This window comes from Diceros bicornis, chromosome 13 (genome assembly GCF_020826845.1).
Source record: "Diceros bicornis minor isolate mBicDic1 chromosome 13, mDicBic1.mat.cur, whole genome shotgun sequence".
Taxonomy (NCBI): Eukaryota; Metazoa; Chordata; class Mammalia; order Perissodactyla; family Rhinocerotidae; genus Diceros; species Diceros bicornis.
In genome coordinates, this window is record NC_080752.1 from 21004771 (window position 1) to 21031296 (window position 26526).

The 26526-nt window shown below is 42.0% G+C and overlaps 1 protein-coding gene across 5 annotated transcripts in view; it reads left to right on the top strand.

The window, feature by feature from the left end:
• Positions 1 to 26526, top strand: part of FGGY (FGGY carbohydrate kinase domain containing) — a 400007-nt gene that overhangs the window by 62205 nt on the left and 311276 nt on the right. For all 5 annotated transcript variants that reach the window (XM_058552541.1, XM_058552544.1, XM_058552542.1 and 2 more), the window contains one exon: positions 1142 to 1230. In XM_058552541.1, coding sequence (XP_058408524.1) covers positions 1142 to 1230 — 89 coding nt within the window. The remainder of the gene's footprint in view (positions 1 to 1141; positions 1231 to 26526) is intronic.

Genomic DNA, 26526 nt, shown 5'->3' on the forward strand with positions numbered 1-26526 from the left:
AGAGACTTGCCTGGATGGTAGGAAACCTTTCTTGCTGCTGCTTCTGTCTGCTTTACTCTTCTCTTGATGAAGTTCTTTTCCAGGTACTTGGCAGAAAATGGCCACTTCACAGCTTCCAAGTTTATCTCACCTCCAGTTCATTCACAGGCAGAAGTTAAATGGCTCCATTTGGATCCTGATTCTCAATTCCTGGGAGAAGGAATCTGATTGGCTCAGTTGGGTCACATGTCCATCCCTGGTCCAGCTGAGTGTGTAAGGGGACTGAGGTCATGTGGTTTCTCCTCACAGCTGAGGGTCCAGTCCTTTGTAGGGGGAGGAGAGGAGACAGTCCTGGGATATCATAGTACATAAACTGACAAGGCCCTTGACCTTGTAGAGATTACAATCTAGCAGCAAAGAAAGACATTACACAAATGATTGTGGGCGGTATGGGTTGTGCGACAGCCAGACCTAACCTCAGTAGGAGATCCTGGAAGGCCTCCCCCGGGAAGGGTGGGTAGGGTTAGCCAAAGGGGGCAGGGCTGCATGGACTCTGGGGGGAACAGGGTGGCGGGTGAGGAAAGAAAAAGCCCGTTGGCAAGAAAAAGTCTGACCACATTGGCAGAGTGGAAGAAACTAACGTTTAAAAAATTTAGAAGAATAGCTTGATTCTCTTTGGCTTAGATGGGAAGCTCTTTGAGGGCAGGGACATCTTTCCTATCTCCTTTGGAAGCAGTTGGCGTGGGAAGAATTTTACATGGCAGGACACATTCTGTTTCATTGAGTAATTTCTTATTGCATTTTCTTCCCAGTTTATAGCTGTTCAGCTTTGAAATCTTATTATATGTCTTGAAGCATATCCTCTCACCCTCCTCTGGGAAGATAGATTGCATACTCTCACAGAATATGCCTCCTGCCCCTCCAGGTTGGCAAAGAGGAATAAATGGGAAATTATAGTCATTTTTGGAAGGATCAATAACTGCCAATTTTTCTTTCCTATATAATATTGCTTTTATATCATCCCCACTCCCGGCCCCTGAACAGATGTTTTATTGGGCATTGTTGGCTATGCTTTTGTTTTGAAAAATTTGAAACATTATTGAAAGAGGAGAGGGGTAGAAAAAAAGCCATAATTGATTCTAATATGTATTTAATTTGGCAGAACTTGAGAGAGACTTGCTGGGAGAAGGCGGGACATTTCTTTGATCTCCCAGACTTCTTATCGTGGAAGGCAACAGGTGTCACAGCACGGTATGTTAATTACAAGTTGGATTTTATTTGTGCTCATCCATTCTTGGGCGTTTGTATATATATTGCTCTCTTAACTCGCTTTGACTAGACGTACTGTTTGTACATCTGCATGTGATTTTGCATACTTGAAACATCTTGAATACATCTTCCACCTCCACTACACATGGCCAGACACCATTGTTCCTGTAGGCCTGGAATGTGGGTATCCAAGGTGAAGACCATTCATTAAATTGGACACATTTGCAGTAGATGTGAATAGTCCATCATGAAATGTGACCATTTTTCCAAAGGCACTTTTTACATGGTGAATAAAAGAAATTTTTTTTTTTGGTCCCTAATATTAAGGCAGGAGATATGTTTTTCGAGGAAGCTGATTTTCACTGGATGGGCGCATTATGAAGCTATTTTGCTTTTTATATCAATGTACCTGAATCATCCCAGAGTATAGAGGTATGTGTGTTGAAGTCAACAACGTTTCTCAATAAAATTTGAATGTTATAAATAAGTTTTTGCTATGTGACAGAGAAAATTTAAAAAATACTCATCGAGTGTGAAATTCTGGCTGCTATAATTACCAGAGTGGATGTGTGCATGGATGGATATGTAGAGAGAGAGAAACAGGTTGGACATGAAGGTATGCAAGTCTGTTGTCATAATGACCTCAGATTTCAGGGGATGCACACGGAGGACAGCAGGGTGGGGAGGGGTCTTCACATCCTGAAAGCGGTTTAGAATCTGTATTGAACAACCCTGTGAGGAAGAGGATCTTTCCCAGAGGATAGGTAAACCTGCACAAATACATGCGTTTAGGGAGGCAGTTGTTGTATCTTCAAGTCAGCTCACTTAGGGAGGGCTAAATCCTCCCATTTCCCTTTTTCTTTAAACTCATGAGAAGCTGGGAAGAGGAGAACTGTCATCCCTGTGTTCTTCTTGTCTACCTCATTTTGTATGATTTGGATCTTTTCTTGTCCAGTTGATAAGAGTGTGACAGTTCAGCAGCAGGGGCTTCCAGAAAGGAGATAGGGGAGGACGTATTTCACAAGCACGTTGTTCTTCATTTCTGTTATCCTCCCCGCCCACTGATGAAATGCTCGGGTGGAGGGGATCCACACACACAGAACATGACCTCAGTGAACCTCAGGGACTCACCCCTCGAGGGGGGAGAAGGCTCTGGAAGAGTGGTCTGAACTTTACCCCAAAAGGTGTAATTAGTCACCATTCCACCGTTATTACCAGTGGGAAGGCTAGTGTGTGGGTGAGGGTCTCATCTTGGGCATTTCTCTTTTGCTGTGACATTAATTGTCAGAAATTATTTCTGGAAGGATCTTTCTCCAGTTTTTTTCCCTACCTTTGTGCAGTAGTGAAAGAAATGTTTTGATCATTTTAGCCAAATGGACCTATTAGTCAAAGCAGTGCTAATCGTGTGGGTGTCGGCAATACCCCATCGACCTGTGGACCTTGAGGACCCAAAAACAGAAGTGCAGGTGGAGGAGGCCCTTCTTTCCTTCTCTTTTTCCTTGAGTGTTATTCAGCCCAGGGACATTGACTTCTTCCCTGGTTCTTTCTGATGGTGCTGGCTAGTCTGTGCCCCCATCTCCTAGTATCTGATGCCATAGTAAGACACCAAGGAGCAAGCTTTTTGAAGCTAGCCCTGGATCAGACAGAAGTAAATGCAGTGGCGTGCATACTCACCGTGGAGTCACAGTGTGACTTATAGTCCTCCATTCTGCCACACAAGTTGTGTGACCTTGCCTTCTTTGAAACTCCTCCTTTTTTTTTTGTGAGGAGATCAGCCCTGAGCTAACATCCGCCAATCCTCCTCTTTTTTTGCTGAGGAAGACGGCCCTGGGCTAACATCTGTGCCCATCCTCCTCCACTTTATATGGGACGCCGCCACAGCATGGCTTACCAAGCAGTGCGTCGGTGCGCGCCCGGGATCCGAACCAGCGAACCCCGGGCCGCCGCAGCGGAGCGCGCGCACCCAACCGCTTGCGCCACCGGGCCGGCCCCGAAACTCCTCCTTCTTATCTGTAAAATGGGGGTCATGGTGCCTACCCTGCAAGCTTGTTGGGAGAGTCCTATTAAAGCAATTTTCCTAAACTAGCCTGATTATAGGAATCAGCTGAATCATATAAACGCACAGATCGCCAGGGCTCCCTGGTTTTTGTTTTTTTGTTTTTTTTTTGTTTTTGTGAGGAAGATCAGCCCTGAGCTAACATCCATGCTAATCCTCCTCTTTTTGCTGAGGAAGACTGGCTCTGAGCTAACATCTATTGCCAATCCTCCTCCCTTTTTTTTTTTTTCCCCCAAAGCCCCCATAGATAGTTTATGTCATAGTTTCACATCCTTCCAGTTGCTGTATGTGGGGCTCGGCCTCAGCATGGCCGGAGAAGCGGTGCATCGGTGCGCGCCCGGGATCCGAACCCAGGCCGCCAGTAGTGGAGCACGCGCACCCAACCGCTAAGCCACCGGGCTGGCGGGGCTCCCTGTTTTAAGCTTACTGAATCAGAATCTCTGTGGGGTACCTGGGGATTTGTATGTTAACAAGTGCCCCAGGTGTTTCTATGGTCAGGTAAATTGGGACAACACTGCCTACCAGAATATACATGAAAGTAATATGTGACTCTGGGGTGCTCCATACCTGTGAGGGGTTGGAAGTATTTTAAAAGATCTAATGAATTTGGTGAATTTAAAAATGGAGAGCTTCTTGTTAGCCTATCAGAACATGCTTGGGGAATTCCATCCCCACCCATGACAGTCTCAAACCTGAGGAAGCAGAAAGTTGAATGCTCAGAAATGATTTATTGGCTGTCCAGTCATCCCTGCCATTTTTTTAATCAGCTGCGACACTCGTGACTCAGTCTGTTTTCATTGGTACGAATATGCTATCCCCCCTCCAGCTCCTTGCCCCTGACTGCGAGCAGCTTCAACAGGCCGCCCTTCCAATTTCCTCTCTTCTAGAGCCTCTCCCCGGCACACGGATCTCTGACATCCATCTTTCTCTCTCTTCTGTTGTTTCCTCATCTCCCAATTCCTTCTCCCTTATCTGTTTCAACCTGTGTGATCAGGGTGAACAAGTAACCCCTCTGAGCTTTCTCGATTGTAAAATTGGGATAAATTTACACCTACTCTGTGGGGTTATTGTATGAACTGAGTGAGCGAGGTAACAGAAAAACTTCCGACACAGTGCTAAGAAATTTTTTAAAGGAATTAGCTATTTTATTTAGTTCCCTTTCTCTGTCGATTTGGCAAGGAATCCTTGTGCTAAGTTTCTGGCACAGTGGAAGGAGGGAAATCCTTGTAGTCAGACTAACCTGGGTTCAGTGTCTTTGCCATGTACTATCGATGAGAACCTGGAGCGAATTCCTTCCCCCCCGAGCCTCAGGTCCTCACCTGGACGTCCTCTCAGGGTTATTGAGGGAGTCAGAGGTACCAAGGACAAAAAGTGTAGCGCATAGTATTTAAACAATGCATAGTTCTTTTAATGAAAAATCTCCATGCCTGTCCCTCTTCTAGAATAAGGAAGATAAGGGTCTGAATTAGAATGTACCAATGCCAAAAACTAGGCCGTGGGACATGAGCTTGGCATGCTCTGGGCTAAGGAGAGGTTCAGGTTTGGTGTTTATTTGGCTCTTATTGTGATTGCTTTGGGAGGCTTTGGGGAAATGAGTGCCAAAAAGGCTCAAGGGTGTTTTGTTTTTCCCTTCCTTTTTTCTTTTTCTTATTCTAGTGGAGTCAAGGCTAAAACGTGATCCGATTTCACCTTGTCTTAAAGCTTTCAGACTTGTTTTTGGCAGTTACGATGTGTAAGAAGCCCTCCTCCTCCTCCACTTCTTATCTGTTTTTCTCTCCTCCCCTTTTTTCCCCCTCTTTTCTTTAGTTATTGTTATTATCCTCCAAAATATGGCAGCTCCTTTTGTTTATCTAGGTCACTGAGAAAATCACCACCTGGCCTATGATTGATTTGTAATTCAGCTCCATTCTTTTTATTATATTAATGAAAATAACTATTGCTCTTTTGTTATTAATAATAATAATAATAATAATAATGTAATTATCATTTCTCTAGTGCCTTCTCTTCATCTGTTCTAGGCATATTAACAAATGTGGACCCCATTAGTCTTCACAACCACCCGTCAAAGTGGGTGGTGTTATCACCATTTTGCAGTTCAGGAACTGAAGCTGAATGCTTTAGTAATTTGCCATGTTCTAGCCATTGAGCGGGTAACTATCCAGAATTTTGGTAACATGAGAAATAGGAAGTCAGAAATTTGAATAGTAACATTTTGTATAATCAGATAAAAACACTTTCATAGATATAAATCTTCCCTCTAAAGAGATTTGAGGTGACTGGTAATAGGAAAAGATAAAAACAGTGATAAAAATATTTTTAAAAAGTCACAATGAAGTGAAAATATTAATAGAATAACTAAGATGAAACTAAGAGCTTCATAGAAACTAGAAGCTTCTTCATAATTACTAATAGATTTGTTTCCGAGCTTCCTAGTGGCCAAAGCAAAGATTAGAACGTGATCAGGATTAAGTGAGTGAACAGATAAGAATCTGACTGTTGTTCTTTCTAACACTAGAGTCTGAGAGAAATTTCCCCTAGATTATCAAGAGTTGGCAATATTCTATAAATTATTTAAAAGTTTGTCCCATTAAATTTAATTATAATTTTGAATAGACTTTATTTTAAAACAGTTTTAGATTTACAGAAAAGTTGTAAAGACAGTACAGAGAGTCCCCATATACATGACACCCAGCTTACCCTCTTACTAACATCTTACAGTATATGGTATGTTTGTCACAATTGATGAATCAATAGTGATATATTATCATTAACTAAATACCATACTTTATTCAGATTTCTTTAGTTTTTACCTAATGGCCTTGTTCTGTTCCAGGATCCAATCTAGGATACCATATAATTTAGTCCTGACTCCTTAGGCTCTTATTGGCTGTGACAGTTTGTCAAGTCTCTTTGTTTTTGACAAGCTTGACAGCTTTGAAGAGTACTGGTCACGTATGTTGCAGCATGTCCCTCCTAATGGAGTTTGTCTGATGTTTTTCTCATGACGAGACTTGGGTAGTCTGTGGGAGGAGGACCACAGTCCCATTTTCTGATGAGTGCCATTCTCCTCATGGCTTATATCAAGGGTACATACTCTCAGTATGACTTATCACTGTTGATGTTGACCTTACTCACCTGGCCAAGGCGTCACTTGTCAGGTTTCTCCACTGTAAGTAACTCTCTCCCCCTTCTCTTTGGAAGGAAGTAACTATGCACGGCCCATACTTAAGGAGTATGGAGGTATGCTTTGCCTCCTTGAGGAAAGAGTGTCTATGTACATTATTTTGAATTATTCTGTATGGGAGATTTGTCTATTCTCATTCACTTATTTTTAATGCTTTGGACTAAAAGAAATTGATGACCAAGCTCCTTATGCGCAAGAGACACTATGGTGAGTTTGGTTCAGAAGTTCCATGTTAGAATTCTTGAGACTTTTCTGTGGCATGTGGGAAAACAGGGCTGAATTTCTAGAATCTCAGGTTTATTTTCCCTTATATTTCTTTATATGATATGTTTATTTATTTTCCCTTCCCTCTCCCCTCCACTACAGTGTACAGTTCTGTGTAAGTTGTCAGTAAATAGTCTTCTGCTATAAAGAGATGAAATTATGGTTTTTAAGAAATGTAATTCCTTTTAAAGTAGCAGTTATTTTCCTGAGTTGCGTGGTTCTCTGTGTTTTGCCTTAATAAGGGATATTATTGTACTGTTATTTTTCTCGTAGTTATTTGCTAATATGTCAGAAGATTATGGTCGGGCCATGAATTCAGATCTGTAGTCATTTTCCAAATATAATCCTCAGGTTCTCAAAAATGGTATCATTATTTAGACTCTTATTCTCCTATTTTTTCATTTTTTAAATTGTAAATCTACTTTATACAACTTATTTTTTCTTAATATATTATTGTATTTTCCCTATCAATATTATCTGAAAATATGTTTGTGATACTTGTATAATATTCTATCCTATGTCAGTATAATATATCTTTGTCAATTTTGCCAAAGTTTTTAGGCTCGAAATAGTATCTTATTTTCACTGCATTTTTTGATTATTAAATGCAATTAATTTTTTTATATTTACCAGCTACTTATTTTATTAATTTATGTCAATTAATGACAATTACTAATTATGTCAATTAGTATTACATATGTCATATTGGGATTTCAGTGTTTTCTTAGATGTTCGTGAGAACTCATGTTTTTTTTTTGCTTTTGTATTTTTCCCCAAGTGTTATTTTTGAAAAAATTTTAAACCTACAGAAAAGTTGAGAGAATGGTGTATTGAACACCATATCTTTTACTTGTATTCATCAATTAGTAACATTTTGTTACGTTTGTGCTCTCAAGTGTGCTCTCTGTCTATATCTGACATGCATGTATGTGTTTCTTTTGCTGAACCATTTGTAAATGAATTGCAGACATCACATCCTTACCTCCTAAATTCTGTAACATGATGACCCAAGAATACTGACATTCTCCTGTGTAACCATAGTGCCATTATCACACTTTGGACAATTAACATTAATCCTCATTATTAAAACTCCTAACAGAAATCCCCGTTGTTGAGGGTTCAAAGTGCCACTCTTTCTTGCCATTGGGGTTCTGACTGATGGATTAGCTAAATGAAGAGTGAAAAACTACCTCATTATCTTAGGAAATACTCTCTCACCTCTCATGTACAGAGCTTCTGGTATACTGGATGGATAATGCAGCTCAGAGGTGAGGCTCAACCAGTATCCACATGTTTGGGTGTGTGTGCACATGCATGGGGGAAGGAAGACCAGATATGTTAACCAGATATCAAGTCAAGTAACTGAGTCAGCAACATGGATGCAGACCCTGCTCAGGTGTGCTTACCTGAAGCCAAGTCATGCTGGTTGCACCAGGGCAGAGAACGTGAAGGAGTGGACTCAATGTTCTAGGCATGACTTATCACCTTATCTTTAACACAGTGACCCTTAAAATGTGGCTTAATATGTTCCAGTCTCTAAATGTTCTGATGAATTTTCCTTACCTCCTTGGAGAAACTTAAGTAAGCGGACGGGGTGCAGAGTCAGCTGTGCTTCCTCTGGCTCTGCTCCAAGTGGAGAGAGCAGGTGGTTGCAGTCTCATCCTCCTAAGGGCCAGGGCAGCAGCATGGTGGAGAGGAGGGAGAAGCTTCCACTCTAATATCTGCCTCTGGTGACTGCCTCAGTCCACAACCTTTCTTCAGTACTTGGCCTCCCAATTGTCTTTCTCAGTTGCATATCTGAGATAAGACTTGATTTTTTAAAAAAACAGCTTTATCGAAATATAATTCACATACTATACAATTCACCCATTTAAAGTACACAGTTCAATGGTTTTGATATATTATTAATTTTTATGAATTGTAATAAAATATATATAGCATGAAATTTACTATCTTAGCTGTTTTTAAGTGTACAATTCAGTGGCCTTAATTACATTCATGGTGTTGAACAACCATTACCACTATCTATTTCCAAAACTTATTCGTCATTCCAAATAGAAACTCTGTAATGAGTAAGCCATAACTCCCCATTCCTGCCCTCCCCCAGTGCCCCTGTTAATGTCTAATCTACTTTCTGTCTCTGTGAATTTGCCTGTTCTAGATACCTCATGCAAGTAGGATCATCTAGTATTTGTCTTTCTGTGTCTGGCATATTTCACTTAGCATAATGTCATGAAGATTCATCCATGTTGTAGCATGTGTCAGAATTTCCTTCCTTTTTATGGCTAAATAATATTCCATCATAGGCATATACTACATTTTGCTTTTCCATTCTTCTGTTGATGGACCCAGGATGGAGACTTGGGTGTTTCTTTCTTTTGGCTATTATGGTTTTTTTGTGTGTGTGAGGAAGATTAGCCCTGAATTAACATCTGTTGCCAATCGTCCTCTTTTTGCTGAGGAAGACTCGCCCTGGGCTAACATCTGTGCCCATCCTCCTCTACTTTATATGGGACACTGCCACAGCATGGCTTGACAAGCAGTGCGTCAGTCCATGCCCGGGATCCAAACCTGTGCACCCCGGGCCACTGCCGAAGTGGAGCGCGTGAACATAACCACTACGCCACCCGGCCAGCCCCTCTTTTGGCTATTATAAATAATGCTGCAAATCTACTGAATGAGAGTAAATTGATTGAATTGAGATCATCCTAGAAGTAAAATTTTTTGGCCAGACCTCGGTTGAAACTTGATAAGGAATTCCCCAGGTAGTATCATAAAATTAAAGAGTTCTGGAAAAAAAGATTATTTATTCCTGATGATTGATGCTAAAGCTCTGTGATTTGCATTGTTTTGTGGTTGTACTGAAGGACGATTTCTCAGAACAATGGTATAAAACAGTTCTTCTAGGTTCTAGGAAGAATGATTCGGTTATCCTCTTACATCAGCTTATTTTTTAGTATATTTAATAGTGCTGAGAAATGGCCTGTAAATATTAGATTTCCTTCATCCTTATTTTTGGGAAAGAAAAATGCTTTCACTCTTTACAGAAGAAATATGATCCTTGTCGCTTCACTGATGAATAATAGGAATAATAGAAAATTCAAAATATCAGTGTCTTAAACATATAAGCGTCCATTGTCTTCTGTAAGTAATCTAGATATATGGAGTCTTGGGCTACTATGACAGCCCCCTGAAGTCATCAAGGACACTAGCTCTTTTGACATTTTTACGTCACCATCCTCAGCCCTGACTTCCATTCTCAAGGTCACCTCATGGTCCAAGATGGCTGCTGGAGTCTCTGTTATCACGTCCACATTCCATGTAGCAGGGAGAAAGAAGGTGGAGGGAGTGCATAAAAAGGATGTACCAAACATCTGAGTCAGCCTTCTTTAAACAAGCTTCTTAGGAGACCTACATCATACTTCTGCTCGCATAGCATTGGCCGGCACTTAGGTTTATGGTCTCATCTAGCTAGAATGGAGACTCGGCAAAGTAGGCTTTTAGCTGGATGTGTGGCTACCCGAATAAAATTGTATTTCTCTTACTACTGAAGAAAAGAGGGAGAATTAATTTGGGGCAGGTAAAAAGATAATCATGAAATTGTAATTTCTCAGTAAATTACTTTGACCAGTATCCCAGGTACCAATTTATAATCCTTCTATGATAATAACAAGCTGGAGGGTGAAGGTGGTGGAGATCACGGGGAAGGAGGTCAATTGTAGCTCACAATTTCCGTCATTCATTCACTCACTCATTCACTTGTTCCTTGCATATGTATTAATAGGCCACCTAAAAGGTATCCTTTCTCTAATCTAGCAGTAGCAGGTCACATTTATTTATCTGTTCAAATCCATATAGGGCTGGAGCCAAATAGTCATTAGCTCAAAGTTTTGCTTGCCACTTCTCAGCAGGGAGAACTTCGGGAAGTCATTCTCTCTCTCAATCCCAGTTTCTTCTGATGATTGAATGAGGACAAAAACGACATGGTTTTGCTTTATGGAGAAAATGAAGCACCGTGGGCAAAGTCTCTAACTGGTATTTGCTACATAGTAGTGCACAGGAAGTGCTGCTTCCATTTTTCTTTCCCTTCAGTCTTTATTTTTATTTTAAAATTTTAAGGTGAATCTAAATTGAGTGAACAGCTTGGGAGTGGGGTGTGGAGGATGGGACATTTAGAAACCAGATAACCTGTTTGACAACCGTTCTCCCCCGTCTGGGGGTTTTGTCTTGGCTTCCTATGGATGTGATCCGTGAATCATGAGCTGTGAGTGTGTCACAGAAGGTCTCAGAGCTGGTGTGGGTGTGAGGAAACGGGTAGGTGCTAGGAGGCCGCACGCCGGCCAGCTTCCAGAGGCTGAAAGTCCAGAGAGGGCAGGTGAGAGTGGAATATGCCGAGTCAGTCAGGGGGCAGGTGGGGAACGAGGCGTTACCATCAGGGTTTCTCATCCGTGCCGCTCAGAGGGTCAGAATCCAGGCACAGACTCCACGACTGGGGATTCTCCTGCTGCCCTGCGCTGGAGCAGAACTGTCGGATCACTGCTGTCTCTCTTCATCTGCTTTGCTGAGGCTGAGTCTGGGGAAGGTTGAGGTGTCTTCCTTACTTTTCATCAGCAGAGCAAATCTGGACGGACAAGGTTTAGAATACCTACCTTTGCCCTTTGGGACAACGGGGTTCACAATGTGTGACCTGGGTGGTTACGATGTGCGCCCTTTATCAAGAACCACCAGTCTGAATGTGTTCCATTTCTATGAGTTTTTTTTTCAGATTTCTGCTGCGTACATCTACACATGAATTTTGTATGCCTGAAAGATGATAGTCAGTATGACTATAATTTTCCAACTGAGCAGCAATATAGCTTTTCCTTTACTTAACAGTTTTCTCTGAGACCTTGAATCACTTTTAGAATTTAATCCTATTTGCTCTTGCAATATGGTAAAGTGGAACCATCTCTGAATATGATTCCTCATTTACAAATAGTATGTTCTCTGTTGAAAATGTTTTGAAACTAAAAGTGCTAAAAAAAAAAGTTAGGGAAATCTCATTTTCCAGGTGACATAACTGAATCCCAGAAGGGTCTCACTCTGAGTGTGAAACCATTGGGTAGAGTAGGAGTTAGATTTTAAGGGGGACATCCCCACATCGAACCTAGTTTAGAGACCCTTTTCTCTGACCGAGAAGGCCTCCCTCAGGATGGACAGGGCATCTCTCTTTGTGGACTCCAGGGTGGCTGCCTGTGTTTGTAGACTCTTTTGTGCACTAGTTGTTGGGTTTTTTGAATGTGTTGTATCTGGGCAACCTCTAGGTTTCAGTCAATCTGGTTCAAGGTACCTGTTTTCAGTCTTCGAACCCGTGGTACTGGAAGGGCTGTGAGGGCTTGGTGACCAGGACCTGCATCATAAGGTACACAAGGAGGCGTGGTTTGAAACTTGGGGGGCTTGTGTCTGGTCCGGCCAGGTAACCGTGGGCCCTGTCACTCACTGTCTTCATTTGCACGATTTGGTGGTTGCCTTGGTGATCCGTTTAGCCCCCAACAGGACTAAAGTTCTGCGTCTATGAGATGTAATGGTGTTGACGAAAGTCTCTCTTTGGCTTCTTTCTCCAAACTTATTCCTTTGAAAAAGTATTGTTAAAGCCTGACATTAAAATTCAACCGTTTGGGATGTAATTAGTGTCAAAATGCTATATTCTTTCCTTCTTTTCTTTTTCCTCTTCTTCTTTACTTCTTTTTAGTTTCTTTTTTTAATATACCTTCTTTTTTTCTTGGTTTCTTCATTTTTCTTTCTTCCCCTCTCTCAATTATTGTCAAGGGCCTTTGAAGAGAATTCTTAAATGTTATTAAAAGATTGCTGTCAGGGAGCCCTTTGTTCCCAAGTCATTTAGAAGATTGCTTTTCTCCTTTTGTTAAATACGAAAAATTGTCAACCTGTATCGTTAAAATATGCCAAAACCCGCATTCACCAATAAAAAGTGTCAGCTCTCATTATTGCCCAGATATTATTCTTTTCGAAAGCTGAGCACTCTCCCCAGGCTTTCTAAACAATCTTCGGCTCATTCATCTTCTTGGTTTCGTTACATTTTGAACCTCTCTGGGTCTATATAGGGTGGCAGCCTGTCTTTTAAAATTAATGGGTTCCAAATGCCATTCAAACGTATTTCTGCCCTCAACCTCCCGTTCCCCTCTCCAGCCCTGCCTGTGAGGAGTCTTATATTCTGTATAAATATTGAGCCGGAGATAGTTTCTAAAGAGGTGTTTGGACTTTTAATTAACACTGACAGCCTGTCTGCTTGGGATTTTGCTCTGCCGTCTCCATGGAAAAGTCAGGCAGGTCAGTATGGAGAGAGAGGGGCGGGAGGCCCCGTGGTGGATATGTTCCTGGCGGCTGGCCCTAGAGACACTGAACTCGGAGCCAACCATGAAGTCATCCTGAATTTAAGGAGTCTTGCTAATCCAAGGCAATGTGTCTTAATTTGACAAAGTAAAGGCTGCCCGATAAGCAACCCTAATACAAGTTCTGTGAACCTGGGGTGTTTGTAAGTGTAGATTGTGCTGGAGAAATGTGGTGATGTGGAAGAATGGGCTCCTTTTCTTCTGTTTACTCCCTTTTCCACCCCAGCCCCCTCATCTCTCTCTCTCTCTCTCTTACTTACTTTGGCCCGATTCAGCCCTGCAGTCTGGCCTCTGCAGTGGCTTGATGTGAAATTTGAGAAACATATGTAGTTTTCTATTTCAGGAAAATGATCTCAGGGGTTGAATGTGTTTTTTTCTTGGCTGCTAAGCTCTGATCTTGCCCAGTGTGGTTTTTTGATGATGGGAAAGAGGCTTCGAAGTGCTTTTTATCAGAATTTTATGTAATAAACCTTAAGGCTTGGGTTCTTTAGTTGGCCCCCACCCCCTCCCCAACCCACGACACAATGTCATCTATTCTGTCAGAAGTGGGAAGAAGTGCACATTGTTCGTATTACAATTAGTTCATTGCTGCTGGCACACACATGTACAAAAATGGCCACTGTGTCCGTCCTTCACAAAAGCTATTTTAAATGTAGTTCAGTGGAGGACCAGGGGTCTGCATATCGTTGCCCGTAAAAGAAAAGAGATCCGTGGGGGAGAAGTCTGCCTTTGTTTTGCCTTGGAAGGGCCAGGATTCTTTGTTCTGGAGGTGAGTGCCAACAGTGGGCCCAGTGCCCTGTCAACCAAACTTCACTGACCCAGCCTTGCAAAGGATGTGCGGACCAGCGTCACTGCGGCCTGTGGAGAGAAGGGCTGAGCGGGCTTCAGGCGAGTGCACCGGGGTGAGGCTGGCGTAGGCACTGGCTGCGAGCTGAGGGGACAGGAGCTAGACTCATGGTGTTTTCAGTTAGGTCCGACCTGCCCCTTGTCTGAGGGTCTGCAGCAGGATAAGGCATGGCTCCAGCCCTTGGGAGCCTCTCACCCGTGGTCGGGGAAGGCTCCTTGACCTGTGGTTGTTCACTACCATGAGCTTCCTGAGATGGCAGCATGTCTGTTTTCATCTTTGTATCCAGGGAGTGCTTGCTGAACCAGTTAGAAGGTGATATGCGCTCTGGTGGAGGTCTCCACAGGATGTGCTGGGGTATAGAGAAGAAGGGACCTACCTACCTATGCCCAGACTTGGGGTGGGGTAAGGGGGAAGGAGAATGAGAAAGCACGGGAAAGGCATATCCGGAGGGAAGAGACCTGACATTCCTGGGCAGCATGCATGTCATCCTATTAGATCTTCACAGCATGTCATTTTTACGGATGAGGAAACCAAGACTCAGAAAGGTCAAGAAACATGTTCAAGATCACATAGCCGCTAAAGGGCAGAGGCTGGACCCAAACCTATGTTTGCATGGCTCCAAAGCTGTGCCCGTTGCTGGGGCCTGGACCGTCTTTCTAGCAGGGGAGAAAAGGTGAAAACCCTTGGTCCTCTTACACTCTGCTAGGCTCTATGTCGACTTTGCTCTGTATGTGGAGTGACCACCTCTCTCTAATCCTGAGATCTGGCCTTTGTCAAAATGGTTTGGAAGAGTTTAAGAGACTTTCAGGCAGTAGAGGAGGTGGGCTTACCATGAATCAAATGCAGTGAAGCTTAAGCTTCAGGGACCCTCACTCGTATGGGCCCTTGTGAGTGCTAGTAGTTGTTGGAAATTATAGAATGTTCCAAGTGGGGAGGCGTTGCAATCAGGAAACATTTCTATGTAGGCTTTTCTGATCTCAGAAAAAAGGGACCTAAATCCTCAAAGCTCTAAATATTTGTTTTAATTTTTTTCTTATTATAAATATTCATTGGTGCACCTGATTTTGTATTCATAATTTTGTACTCCTTTTCTTAAAAGATCCCCCAGGTAAAAGCTTCAGGCTCTAGAAAACCTAGATTTGCCCTGGGAAGTGGTGTGAGAGGAAGGAACATGAACTCAAGGGTGAGCCATTGATTTTGGGCCAGGGATGACATGCCAGCCCGGGGACTTACTGTGTGGCTTTGAGCAAGTTACTCAGCTCTTCTGCACTTCATTTCCTCATTTGTACCTCATGGGCTTGTTACGGGGGTTGAAAGAGGTCATGTATATAAAGCTTGTAGTACAGCATGCTAAGAACTCAAAAAACGTTAGCTGCCCCTGGTGCTGTGGTTATTATTTGTTACTGGTATGTGAGACCCAAGTATATGGAGCTTAATACCAGTGTCTGCCATTAAAACCTTGACCTCCTGAAGGGTATAGTGCAAGGGCAACTTTAGACTTACAGTAAAAACCTACAGACTATCCCTTTATGCAAGTATTTGCTTACCATCTTTGACTATCATCCAATGGCTTCACATAAATTTTCTTTTGGAAACTGGTGATATTTTCACAGAACTGAGACGTGAGCTATCTTCATGTCCTGCCACTCTCATCACACACCAACATTCCAGCCCCATCGGGCATCATGCCAATCCCTGGGCAAGCCAGACCTTTGCACGTCTTCTTGCCTTGGTACACCCTGTTCCCTCTCTCTAGAATATTCTTTGCTCCCTGTATTCTACTTGCTGAAGTGTTGCTCGTCCTTCAGGACCCCTTGTGAACGTCGTGTTTATTTGTGAAGCCCCTCAGATTCTCAGGGCGGTTAGACCCTCCTTCTTCATTGTTCCTGTGGTTCTTTGAGCACTTCTCTCTCTGTACTGGAATTATTTCTTGGCCATGTTTTCCTTCTAGCCCAGGAACCCTTTGGGTCAAGAAACCACAGTTTATTCACCTTTGCAGCCCCTGGTGCAGAAAGCATGACACGTATCAGGTGCTGAGGAATTTGGGGGGATGGATCAGAAAGAGCTTTTCTTTTCATACCATTGTATTTTAAAAGCCGTGATAGTTTGTTCCAGAAAGCTGTATGGTATGATTACACAGAATCACCTTTTTCCATTGGTTTGTACTCCAATTTAAGAAATGTTTTTAACGCCTGATGGATTTCCAGTTTGAAATGACTTTGCAGCCTTTCCCCTGTTTCCCTGCTTTCAGCCCTGATTTTAGCAGATGATGCTTTGTAAACAGCTACTTCAGTTGTGTCTTCCTTGCTGGACTGTCACTTCCTGAGGGCAGGACCTTGTATGTTTGGTCCACAGCTCTGTCCCCCAGTCCTAAGACAGGGATCGGCACAGAGTAACGTTTCTACAGAGAGAGGAAAGTGTAATAATAACAGTATTAGTAGTTTATGCTAATAACAGAGTGTGTGTTGGCGCTAGTGGGAGCACTTTAGACACACCAGCCCCTGCAGTCCTCCCAATTTCCCTATGTTACAGGCACTTAATTATTGTGCATATTTTACAGATAAGAAAACTGAGGTTCAAAGACGCCGAGGAACTTGTCCAATCGCACTGTTACTGAGTGCAGAGCTGGGATTGGAACCAGGCAGTCTGGCCCCAGAATCCGGGTTTTTTACCACAGTGGGACACTGCCTCTGATCAGGACCAGCTAGCTCAGTACTTGTTTGTTCACTGGTTATTAAGGGAATCCTGCAGAGACCTATTTTTCTAAAGTAAAGAGTTCGTTTTTTAGGTGATTATTCACCCCAACCAGTGGTTCTCAAAGTGTGGTCCCCAGACCAGCAGCATGAACATCACCTGGAAATATATTAGAAATGCAGATTCTCTGGCTTCGCCCCCATCTACTGAATTAGAAACTCAAGGGGTGTGACCCAATAATCTGTGTTTTAACAAATCCTCCAGGAGTTTCTGATAGCTACTAAACTTTGAGAACCATTGCCCAAGACTAAGTTAATTTCTCCTGAATTTTACCTCCTTCTTTTAGCTTTATCTTTTCTGTTTTTTTTTTTTTGTGTGTGTGAGGATAAAAAATAAAGACATTTCAGTTTTTTCCCCAAGTCTATTGAAATATAATTGACATATAACATTGTGTAAGTTTAAGGTGTACATTGTGTTGATTTGATGTATTGCAAAACGATTACCACCATAGCTCTAGCTGACACCTCCATCCCGTCACATAATTACCATTTCTTTTTCGTGGTGAGAACATTTAAGATCTGCTCTCTTAGCAACTTTCAAATACATAATACAGTATTGTTAACTATAGTCACCATGCTGTACATTAAATCCCCAGAACTTGTTAATCTTATAACTGGGAGTTTGTACCCTTTGCCCAACATCTCCCCATTTCTGCACCCTCTCCCTCCAGCACCTGGTAACCACCACTCTATGTTTCTCTGAGTTCAGCTTTTTTCAATTCCACACATAAGTGAGATCATACAGTACTTGTCTTTCTCTCTCTTATTTCACTTAGCAAAATGCCCTCAAGGTCCATCCTTGTTGTCACAAATGGCAGGAATTCCTTCTTTCTCATGGATGAATAATATTTCCATTGTGCATACATATACCACATCTTCTTTATCCATCCATCCGTTGATGGACGCTTAGGTTGTTTCCATATCTTGGCTATTGTGTTTCATGCTGCAGCGAACATAGGAGAGCAATCTCTTCGAGATCCTGATTTAATTTCCCTTGGATCTATGCTCAGAAGTGGGATTGCTGGATCATATGGTAGTTCCATTTTTAATTTTTTGAGGAACCTCCGTACTGTTTTCCATAGTGGCTGTACCAGTTTACATTCCCACCAACAGTGTGCAAGGCTTCCCCGTTCTCCACACGCTCGCCAGCATTTATCTCTTGTCTTTTTGATGATACTTTTGGCTTTTCTTAAAATGAGTCATGTTTTTTGGGTATCTCACCTCTGTATATCCCTGATTTTTGTGACATTTATGTGGGAGACTAAGCTCTAGCCCCAGTGAGTGTTTTTGCAAAGGTTTGTGAGTGATTTTGAAATTTTGTGTGTGTCTATATCTTGATGATTTTTTTTTTTTTATTCAGTGCTAATAGATTTAGGATCCAGGACCTTAAAGAATAAAATACTCCCTCCATCCAGCCCTGCTCTCTCAGGTCCCCCTGACTGGAGGGTGAAGGAACCTAGAGATGCAGGGTTAATAGAGAAAGGGGAGGTAGCAGAACTAGCAAATGGGGGAACCAGTTTCATGTCGTCACGCTTCCCAGAAATAGCCTCGGCCCGTATGGCCTCTTGGTTTACACAGTAGAATAAAAGAACACTGGACTTCAAATTATACTTGGAATCCTGGTTCAGCCTCTGTACATGTGTGCTTTTAGGAAGGTGACCTTGCTGAGCAGCAGTTCCTTCATCTGTAAAGTAGAGGTAATATTACCTACTTCATGATGATGATGTGAGGATTTATTGAGGACGTGATGAGCATTTAAGTCATACTGGTTGTATCTGTGTTGAGGGAAGGTGTGAGAGAGAGAGTTCCTTACCAGCATCTTCACCAGAGGGTGTTCTAAGAAATGGATTGTAGGTTTTGCAGAGCAGCAAGGACTCCAGAATACTCCAAAGTGGCTAGTATTCCAAGGAATGGAATTCTGGGAGGTCCAATTCCGGAGAAAACCAGGCACCAGGTTGAACGCTTTATGTCTTAAATCTCCTTGTTTTCAAAACGTATCTAAAAGTGATTTAACAATGTCAGGATTCAGACTTAAGTTTTTTGTGTGTTAAAGAGGACTTTGCTGCAGGTCAAGACCCAAGAACTGTAAAAATATTGATGCAACTGTCAGAGGTACACGGTATTTGACCTTCTATTAATAAAGACAAATTATTGCATTTCTGTGATATTTGAGTCTGCAAGAACTTCCCTTAATTCCGCTGGTATTCCCTTCCACAGCTACTGGGGCTGTGGGGATGAGGGACACAGGGTTGTGTTTCTGATTTATGAGGTGGAATATTAGTCTGCTTTTCTAAACTGAAAGTCAGAGAAGGTTCAGATAACAACATAGTGAAACTTTCTGAGTGATAACAGCCACAGAGACGACTCAAGTATTTGGTGGCATAGCAACAAATTTGGCCAGAAGTTATCCACAGAATAAAATACAAGCCATGGGGGAAAAGTAAGTGGATAAGCACAAATAAATAGAGGGCCAGGCGACTACTGAGCAGATTAAACTGGAAGCAGAAGGAGTTTGAAGGAAGTTTCTTCATGGACATTTGCAAGATGTAGATGGTAGGGTATTCATCGTGGCTGTTTGCTAACACCATCCACTTCGTGGATTGTTCCTTTTCACTCAGATTTTAATGGTGAGTCCTGCCATCATAGGAGGGTAGCGCAGTGTACCCTGAATTACTTGAAAGAAGTCTCAGCATACACAGGGCAGCATTTTCATTTTTTTACCCCTGCCTTTGCTGCATTTATAGAGAATGCTTCAGAATCAGCTCATCTAAGCCTCAGACTTCAAAGGGAACTCATTCTTGCTTGTTAACAGTTACATCCATTTTTGCCAATTCTTTGACCTTTAAAATAACATGTCCTTGGGTCTGACCTGTCAACTGTCTATAAAAATCCATCCAGATCAAGGACTCAGTATGTTCAAGAGCACATCTAAAGGATGGGAGCCCTTCTAATTTTGTTCCTCTAGGACTTGTTTTGGGAGAAACCAGCTGCTGCTTCTAGTCTTAATGGGAAGTGACTGTAGGAAGGTTGAGTTTGCGGGGCCTCGACTTACATTAGGATCCTGTTTCATTACAGTTGCACATGATGTTATTAGCCACGCACGTCAGCATTTTTCTCCAGCTGCAGTCAATTTTATCTCATTCTTGTTGATCATGATCATTTGATTGTAAAAGTATAAAAGGATAAAAAGTATCTCCAAAACCCATTTGCCATAGGAAAACAGGTGTTGGCCTTTCCACTTATGTCCATTGGGGGCTTTTGGCCATGAGGGTCAGTTCACATGTGGCTTCTGGGACCACTTGTTGGTGTGTTTCAGGCAGCCTAGATATCTTTGCATTTTGGGGAATGAGAAAGAAAAGCTAGAGAGAAGTCTGATTTGATTCAACTGGAACCTGATTGGCTAATTAGAATAATAAAATTCCTGATTCAACTTGTTCATGTCTTTGCAAAATAGTAACAATAATATTACTTTGTTTCTGTAGTCCCCATCTTCTTAAAGAACTCAAAGCAGTGTCCCTTTCTGTATGCCCTCTGTTCCCAAAATATGTCTGAGGTGTTGTCTGTAGTTTTGAAATGTAGGCTCATCATCATGAAGGAGGAATGAATGTGGTGATGGTGTGGGAATCATACGTTATTGGAAGTACCTAAAACTGGACGTGAGGAAGCCTGTCGAGCTTCCATCAGCTGTGAGGCATTTTTGTATCTCAGTTTCTTCATCTGTGTTGTGGGGATCAGAATAGTCCCTCTTTCATGGGGTTATTGTGACCGTTGATTGTGTGAATACGTGTAAAGCATTTGCACAGTAGTGCTGACACATGGTAAGCCTTCAAGAAACGCTGTTGTTTGTGTTGGTTTTAGAATCAGTCACATATGAATTTCAATGCTCCTCTGTCACTTGGTAATCGTGTAGTCTTGATCAATAAGAGCAACAATCAACACACCTGCCAGTTACTGACTTAACTTACGACGTCAAGATTTCTGTTAGGTACTAACTTTCCAAGGTAGGTTTTATTAAACCCATTTTATAGATGGGTAGGATGAGGGTTAGAGAAATTAAGAAACTTGCCCAAAGCAGACTCTCTCAAGTTCTTGTTCTTAGTTGCTTAGGTTCCCTGAGCCATAGTTTTATCATTTGTAATAGGAATAGCAGTAACTCCCTGTAAGGATTAGATATTGTACATAAATTACTTGCCCTTACTGGGCACATGATGCACTGTGATTTTATTATCATCTCCAATTAGAGCTTTCCATGCAATGGAATTTTCCTTTTCTCTGTTCCTCATGCCATGCATATATCTGTAGGGATTGAAAGAAAGTTCTTAAGGCTGGATTCTTGCATTTCTGAGAACTTCAGACTCACACGTATGATCTGGTGCCATATACGCCTGGATATTTGTGTGTACATGTACTTTCCATCTAGTCTAGAAGTGGATGGATACTAAATCTAGGTGCTGTCTAAGGAAAATCACCAATGTTCAAAATCGTGGAACTGGACATGAAAATATCTTGGCCTCAACATTTTGCTTTTCTGTTTATTCTGAAAGTTGTTAAGAAAATGGGCTCAGCTAAAGCCATGCATTTGGGAATCAAATAAGTTTGGATGGGCAGGGTGGAATCAGCATTATACATATGGTTTCGGCACTCAGAGGCAACGACAGTCCTTTAGACTGGCGTGCACAGATGTAATGTGTGCCACCATGTTTTAGCCTATATTTTCTGCCTTAGTAAGTGGAAACACTGTACAGTTGGACTGTGGGCCACTGCCCCATTTCTTTCCTTCTGTAGGCAGATCTTCCATATGATGGATCAGCACCTACTTCCTGCATTTCTTTGATCCCCCATTTACTCCTTAACCCCCTACAATGTAACTTCACCCTGACCGCCCACCTTGGAGAACACTGGTAATTTCCTTACTGTGATTTGTGTCATAAATATGCATCCCTTATCAGTCCCACATCCTCCAGAGAGTCAAAGTTTAATGTCCTCTTATAGAATACTTTAAAGTCTATAATTTTAAAGTGGTTAGCAGGAACAAAGTATATTTTGGGAACTTCATTTTTCTCTAGCCTTTTCATTTTATATACTCTTTAGACTTTTTAAAAATTTATATCAGAGATGATTTATCAATGTTTATCAATGTTCTTATACACTATTTTGGAGTTTTTCTTCCTTGTGAAATATGGAGATTGTAAGAATGTTGACATTTTACTTTTAATTTTAAGAGTCTCAAAAAAGATAGCGTTCCTTGTCAACTCAACTGACTAATGCTTTCTCTTTTGATATTTGGTTTAACTATCAATCTATTATCTAGTAAATTATTTTACATTTCTTAATAATTGATTTGGTACATAATAGTCATAATTTTCAAAATCATCATTAATAGCATTTTGCTTTCAAAATAATAAATATACATTTATATTTCAACTAACTGGTACATCTTTCACATAAAAAGCCCACAAAGAGATTTTTTTCACCACAAGTTGGATCTAGATCACTTACGTATATTTAGAAGGGAATATTATGATATTAACAATAAATCCCAAATTGTTTTGTGTTCCTGACATTGGTATACTGTGTGGATGTGATGAGAGCGGCTGTGATGACTGTCATTGATCATGCACAGGTTGAGTAATGCCAGAATTGGTGTTTAAATAAGCAATATCAAAGACTGAGGCCAAGACTAAACTGACAGTGATTTGGGGTAAATACTGTTGCCATGCTAAACTTCAGTATTTTCCTGATTGATCCCCATTTTAGATATGTGGAAAATGTTGAGGGGCCAAGGTGTTCAGTAACCTGCCCAAGGTCACATGGCTGGTATGTACTTGCCAGGATTTAAACGATAAAACTCATGCTTTTAACCACTATAGTCCTATAAGACACTCAAAAAGTATTTGTCGATTAAAAAAATCAGTTCCCTCAAGGAATTGATTCCAATGATGAAGATAAATAAGTCATAAACTATGAGTCATTGTGAAAAATGTTGTGACTGCAGAATGAACAGTACAATAAGAAACATGTGAGGAGCAGTAAATTGTGGTGGGATTGGGGGCAGAATGAGGGAGGGAAAGGGCGAGAGTTGTGTCTTGGAGAGGGGGCATCAAGACTGGGTCTCAGGCCTGCCTTCTGAGCTACATGGCATCCTCTCTCCCCTGCCATAGGGCACACTACTCGGGGTTTGGATTTATTTACTCGTCTTTACCTCCCACTAGACTATGAGCTTTCTAAAGCAGGACCTAAATCTTGTATCTTCATCACTTAGTGCTGGAATTGGGACCTAACAGCTATTTGATAAGTACAGAATTATGAGTGAATGGGCTATCTGCAGGGGAGCATGCAGTGGACAGTGAAGACGGGGCATTACAGACAAAGACATGAACATGGATGAAGGTGTGACCACTCAGTGCATGTTCAGGAAACAGTGGGAAGTGTGGAGTAGACAGAGCGTGTAAGTGTAGACTGGGGCCTTGTGACTGCTTGGGCCAGCCATGGGTGCTTATGCACTGTGATAAAGAGTGACGTTAGATTTCTGAGTGCATGCCTTTCCCTCATCCGTCTTCATCTCTTCAAGAACAAAGACAAAGACCCAAGAGCTGGGGTATATCGTGGGAGTGAACAAGATTTGGTTTCATATCCCACCTGTGCTACTCATCAGCTGTGTGACAGTGGGCATGTCACCTAGCTTCGTTGTCCTGCTTGTCACATAGTAGGCATTCAGTAAGGATTTGTTGAATAGATTAATTTGTATGATCATATCTTTTTGCGAGAAAGTTTTGAGGAACTTGAGATACAGCCATGTGGAAGACCTAGTACTGTGCCTGGTGATTCTTCATTGAGTGGGAGACAAGACTTAGGGGCTTCCAGGCAAGAAAGACACTGCGTGTTTAGACAAGATAGCAGCTCCTTGGTTCAGAGTGGCTGGTCCACCTGGCACAGAACCAAGCTAGTGGCAGGTTGAGGGTAGGGTCCTCAAATCCCCTAGATAAGGGATTATTTGGCAAAAGGAAGCAAGGCTCATAGGGGCTCATAGGGTCAAGGAAAAAGCTTTAGTCTCAAGGTCCTCTGGAGTGCAAATCAAGTAACAAGTGAGATGCTCAGTTGTTTAGACCTCACCTGGCAGAGAGGGAAGGGTCTAGGGAAGCCTGAGTGTGGTGGCCTTGGGCTCCTAAGGCCTTGGACTCAGTGCTGGGATAGGGGCGGCACAGTCAAGTCCAGACTGCCTTGTGTGGCTGAGTCTGAGTCTCCTGTTTTGTCCCTTGTGTGGTCTGGATGGGGCCCATCTTAAAGATTGTAGGGTCCTGGAAGAAAGGAACTAATGCATTTGGATGGTCAAAAAATAAAACAAGGTATGAGTTACCAGTGAGCTGGATGCTTCTGGGAGAGTTTTAAAAGTGTTTCTTTGGGTTTATAAAGTAAATTACTTTTTTTTCTTTCCTTTCTCTCTCTAAATTGTACCAGAGGGTAAGATTTTTCTCTATACTGACTTTGACAAGACTGGACCATGCTCTGTATATGTCCAGTGTGCAAATTTAGAGAACCATCCATTTCTTCATTCCTCACACATTTGTCAAAGTCCTGCTGTGTGTGCTGTGCCTTTAGGGAAATTGAGAGGAAAGCCAGCCTCCTCCAGACAGCCACAATGCAGAAGTCCAGCAGGTTCTAGATTCTGCAGTAGCAAAAGGGGAGTGATCAGCTCTGACCAGGGAATCAGGAAAGGCCTCACAAGACAGGAAATGAAGGATGAGCAAGAACCTACAGGTGGATGAGGAGGGCCACCTGGCAGAAAGGCAGCCTGTGCAAAGGTGTAGGCATGAAAGAGCGGGGTGCACTATGAGCATGTTAGCATAACCAGAACAGGTCAGATGTCGGGAGGACTTGAGGGAACAGGCAGTCCTCATGTGTTTCACTCAAGTTCTGGGCTTTAGGAGTGTCATGGCGTAGCTCGAAACCCTGGCCCCACCGCTGGCTGCTTCTGTGGTCTTGGGCAAGCAGCTCAATTTTTCTGACCCTCAGTTTCCTCATCTGAGATAATAGAACATGCCTCATAGGGCGGTTGTGGGACTTCGAATAATAACATAAAAGAGTTGGAACAGTATCTGCCACATCAGTTATTATTAATTATATGATACATATAATTATATAATTAACAATTATTATCATTATTCTTAAATTTTAACCTGTAGTCAGAGTGGAACAACCCAATGAGAATGATGCTTAAGAAAGGTACCTGTCAGCCGTGGGGTGGAGTGTGAATTGGAGCAGAGGACTGAGGCTGGTGGTGGGGAGCATTGCAGTATTCCTGGGGATGTTGGAGGACTGAACTAACGTAGTTGAAGTGGAGATAGATCTGGAACATGCTGGAAAGGTGGGCTTGATTGAGTTTGGTGAGAGGTTAGAGGAGGAGAGGGAGGCCCCTGTCTCTCCCTATTCAGGAGTTGTGCTAGATAGATGCAGATGTCCAGGACCAGTGTGGCCATCTGTCAGGGTACCACGGTGGTGTTCATGACAGTTCTGCTGTGGGCACTGCCACTGAGCTCACAGCCACGCTGTGCATGCCAGGCAGCACTCACTGCATGATGTTTTCAGCTGACTTAAATGTAACACACGATGATGAACATATTTACATATTGGGTGGCTGGTGAAATCATGGAAGATTGGAATTTCCCATTTTAATTCCATTTTGTTTGATGCTTGTTAAGCAAGAGGATATAATTCATTTTTCAAACTGCTGAAATGTTATTTTGGCATCTTGAATCAAAGGCATTCCACAAGTGTTTTCTTTATTACATGCCTTAAACTTTAATTAGAATTTAATTACAAGATCCTGAAGGCATGAGCTAGAGGAGCAGATGGGACAGTAAAAGCAGCTCAGAGAAGGAAGATTAAAGATGGAAAGTTGCTCGTTAATGGCATAAGGAATGAACAGAGAGCTAAATTACTGTGCTTTTGTGCTATTCTGATGCTTTTTCAGTTCTGCAACTTAGTTTTATTCCTGGTTTGAAGCTGAAGAATCTCATAAATTAGTCATAAATTAGTTTTCTTTAAATTTTTTTCAGTCACTAAAGTAGGTTTGTGCATCTAAAATTAACTCAATGGACACTTTTTATGTGAATCTTTGTTCTAAATTCAGAAGGATCCTTTTCTGTTGGTAAATATTTTTGAACACAAATATAGGGTATGGTCTTTCCTCCCGCCCTTGCCTCATTGTATGGCTAGAAAAAAAGGTGGATAGGTGTTTCAGGTGTTATTTATACAACTGTGCTTCCAGAACTTGGCTGGACTCATCATTTTTAACATGCTCCCCCTGGGAGATGCTGCAGCGTGGACAGCTCTGGGATGGCAGGAGGAACACCACGTGGAGTTGGGACCCCGTAAGAACTGTGATCTTGCACAAGTCACTTCACCTCTCTGATCTCTTTCCCTACCTGTCAAAATTATGAAAGATTTCCTATGTCAGTGTCCTTGTGAGGATTTAATCTGAATGCAGTAATTCCACAAGGGTTATTAAGGGCTTCTTAGGACAGTGCCTGTCCTCAAGTAGCTAGCTCAAAGACTGGAGGGAAAACAGACCAATAAGTAAATGAAAATTATGAAATGTTCTGTAATAGAGCTATACATAAACTGCCGGAGGGATACAAATTATGAACACAGACAATTAGAGCCAGGAGATAATGTGTACATAAGAGTTTTATAAATATAAAATGCTTTACAAATATAAGCTATTTACAAATATAAGTGGTATAATTAAGGATCCAAACCCCCTGATTATTCAGAAAACAGGTAAA